General features: G+C 35.3%; 1 protein-coding gene across 2 annotated transcripts in view; it reads left to right on the top strand.

Annotated features, from left to right (window-relative positions):
• CSMD3 (CUB and Sushi multiple domains 3) overlaps positions 1–2,100 on the top strand; it is a 1,254,780-nt gene that overhangs the window by 976,836 nt on the left and 275,844 nt on the right. For both annotated transcript variants that reach the window (XM_011934353.1, XM_011934352.1), the window contains one exon: positions 1,631–1,825. In XM_011934353.1, the coding sequence (XP_011789743.1) occupies positions 1,631–1,825 (195 nt within the window). The remainder of the gene's footprint in view (positions 1–1,630; positions 1,826–2,100) is intronic.

Raw genomic sequence — 2,100 nt, 5'->3', positions numbered from 1 at the left:
AAAATGCAGAAATCACCGGTCTTCTGTGTCCTTTGCGCTGGGAGTTGGAGACTGGAGCTGTTCCTATTCGGCCATCTTCCTATTAAAATTATTTAAATGTTTGGTTCCACCGTTTCCTCTTTAGTTGAATTGGGAGAAATTATATATAGTGTTCTTCTTAAAGCACAGATTTCTCATTATTTCTTATATATGTTAAAGTACAATAAACCCTTTGCAAACTTTTATGAATGAAAGAAACATATTCTTACTGGTGTAATTAATTATATTTTGATATAAAAATATGTTTGTAGTAGCCAAACACAAAGATATCATTGACTTAAATTCCAAAGATTCCATGACTCATATTCAGAGATATACCCACTTTCTGATTTCTTATTAACACAAAAAAAATTCTAATGTAGAAAATCACTACCTTTGTTATCCTAATTTATTGTGGTGGCCTTTACGTTGTACATTTATTTATTATTTTTTAAGTAATCAATAATTACAAAATGGAAATGATCTCAAGGCCTCATCCAGATCTGTTAACAACAAAGTGTAATAGTACTTTTGCCATAAAATGAATGAACTAATTCTATTTCTCTACATATTTTCAAAATATTCTGTCAGTCTCTTCGTTCACTATCTGGATACAATGAAAACAATTCCTCTGTTGTGAAAGGATTTTATTTTTCAATCTGTCTGTTACTTCTAGCTTTGGAAGTGTTTTGCATAGGGATAGATAATCTGTCCAAAAATATTGTGGTTTGGGTTTTGCTGTTTTATAATGGGAGACCTCTGATAAAAATGTGGAGAATGACTGGAGAAAACAGGGTAAGAAAAATTGTTGCAGGGCAGAGAAATAGGGCCTTTTATTTTGAGGTAGGTAGTGAAATGAACTGAGCTCAACATAAGCAGAAAAAACACTTCTAGATTCAGTAACATGGGATGGGCATTACTTGTGGGGAGATCTTTTAAATAAAGATGTTTTATAAGGGGTCCTGCTTTTTCCCCAGAGTAATTCATGTATAGTACCTACACATGGATTATAACACACATAATGTTTATAATAAATTCTGAAACCCTATGTTTGACTATATACTTTAGATACTAAGTTTAATGGGAAGATCTATGACGATCTTTACAATTTATTTATTATCTTACTAATAAATATGCATTAGCAATTTTGTCATATATGGATAAGGGCTCCTTTGTACTTTGAGCCCCCAAAGACAGAAATGGTGTTGCTGCTTTTTCCTTCTTAGTTAGAAAAAGAAGTGAATATGTCTTAAAGATCCATAAAAAACAGTCAGTTGTCCCTTGGTATCCCTAGGTAACTGGTACCAGAACCTCTCAGATACTAACATTCACAGATGTGAACATATAACTTATATACATCCTCCCATATGCATTAAATCATCTCTAGATTATTAATAATACAGGATATGATGTAAATACTAGGCAAACAGTTGTTATACTGTGTTATTTAGGGAGTAATGACAAAAAATATCTGTACATATTCAATGCAGTACAGTTTTTTCCAAATATTTTCAGTCTGCAGTTAGCTGAATCCACAGATGCAGAACGGATGTATTACAGAGTGCAAACTGTATTTTAAAGCAATTAATGTTATATTAACACTGTTTTACAGCAAAACTCCGAGAGTCCTGCTTTGATCCAGGCAATATAATGAATGGCACCAGACTTGGAATGGATTATAAATTAGGGTCAACAGTCACCTATTACTGTGATGCTGGTTATGTTCTTCAAGGCTATTCAACACTCACCTGTATCATGGGAGATGATGGAAGACCTGGATGGAATAGAGTCTTGCCAAGTTGTCATGGTAAGAAACATATTTTTATGGATGAATTTTCACTATTAGGAAAAATGGGCTGGGCGCTGGTGGCTCATGCCTGTAATCCCAGCACTTTGGGAGGCCAAGGCGGGTGGATCACGAGGTCAAGAGATCGAGACCATCCTGGTCAACATTGTGAAACCCCTCTCTACCAAAAATACAAAAATTAGCTGGCCATGGTGGCACGCACCTATAGTCCCAGCTACTCGGGAGGCTGAGGCAGGAGAATCACTTGAACCCGGGAGGCAGAGGTTGCAGTGAGC

Source organism: Colobus angolensis, unplaced genomic scaffold (assembly GCF_000951035.1).
Source record: "Colobus angolensis palliatus isolate OR3802 unplaced genomic scaffold, Cang.pa_1.0 Scaffold134, whole genome shotgun sequence".
Taxonomy (NCBI): Eukaryota; Metazoa; Chordata; class Mammalia; order Primates; family Cercopithecidae; genus Colobus; species Colobus angolensis.
This window is presented reverse-complemented; position numbering and strand designations above follow the sequence as displayed.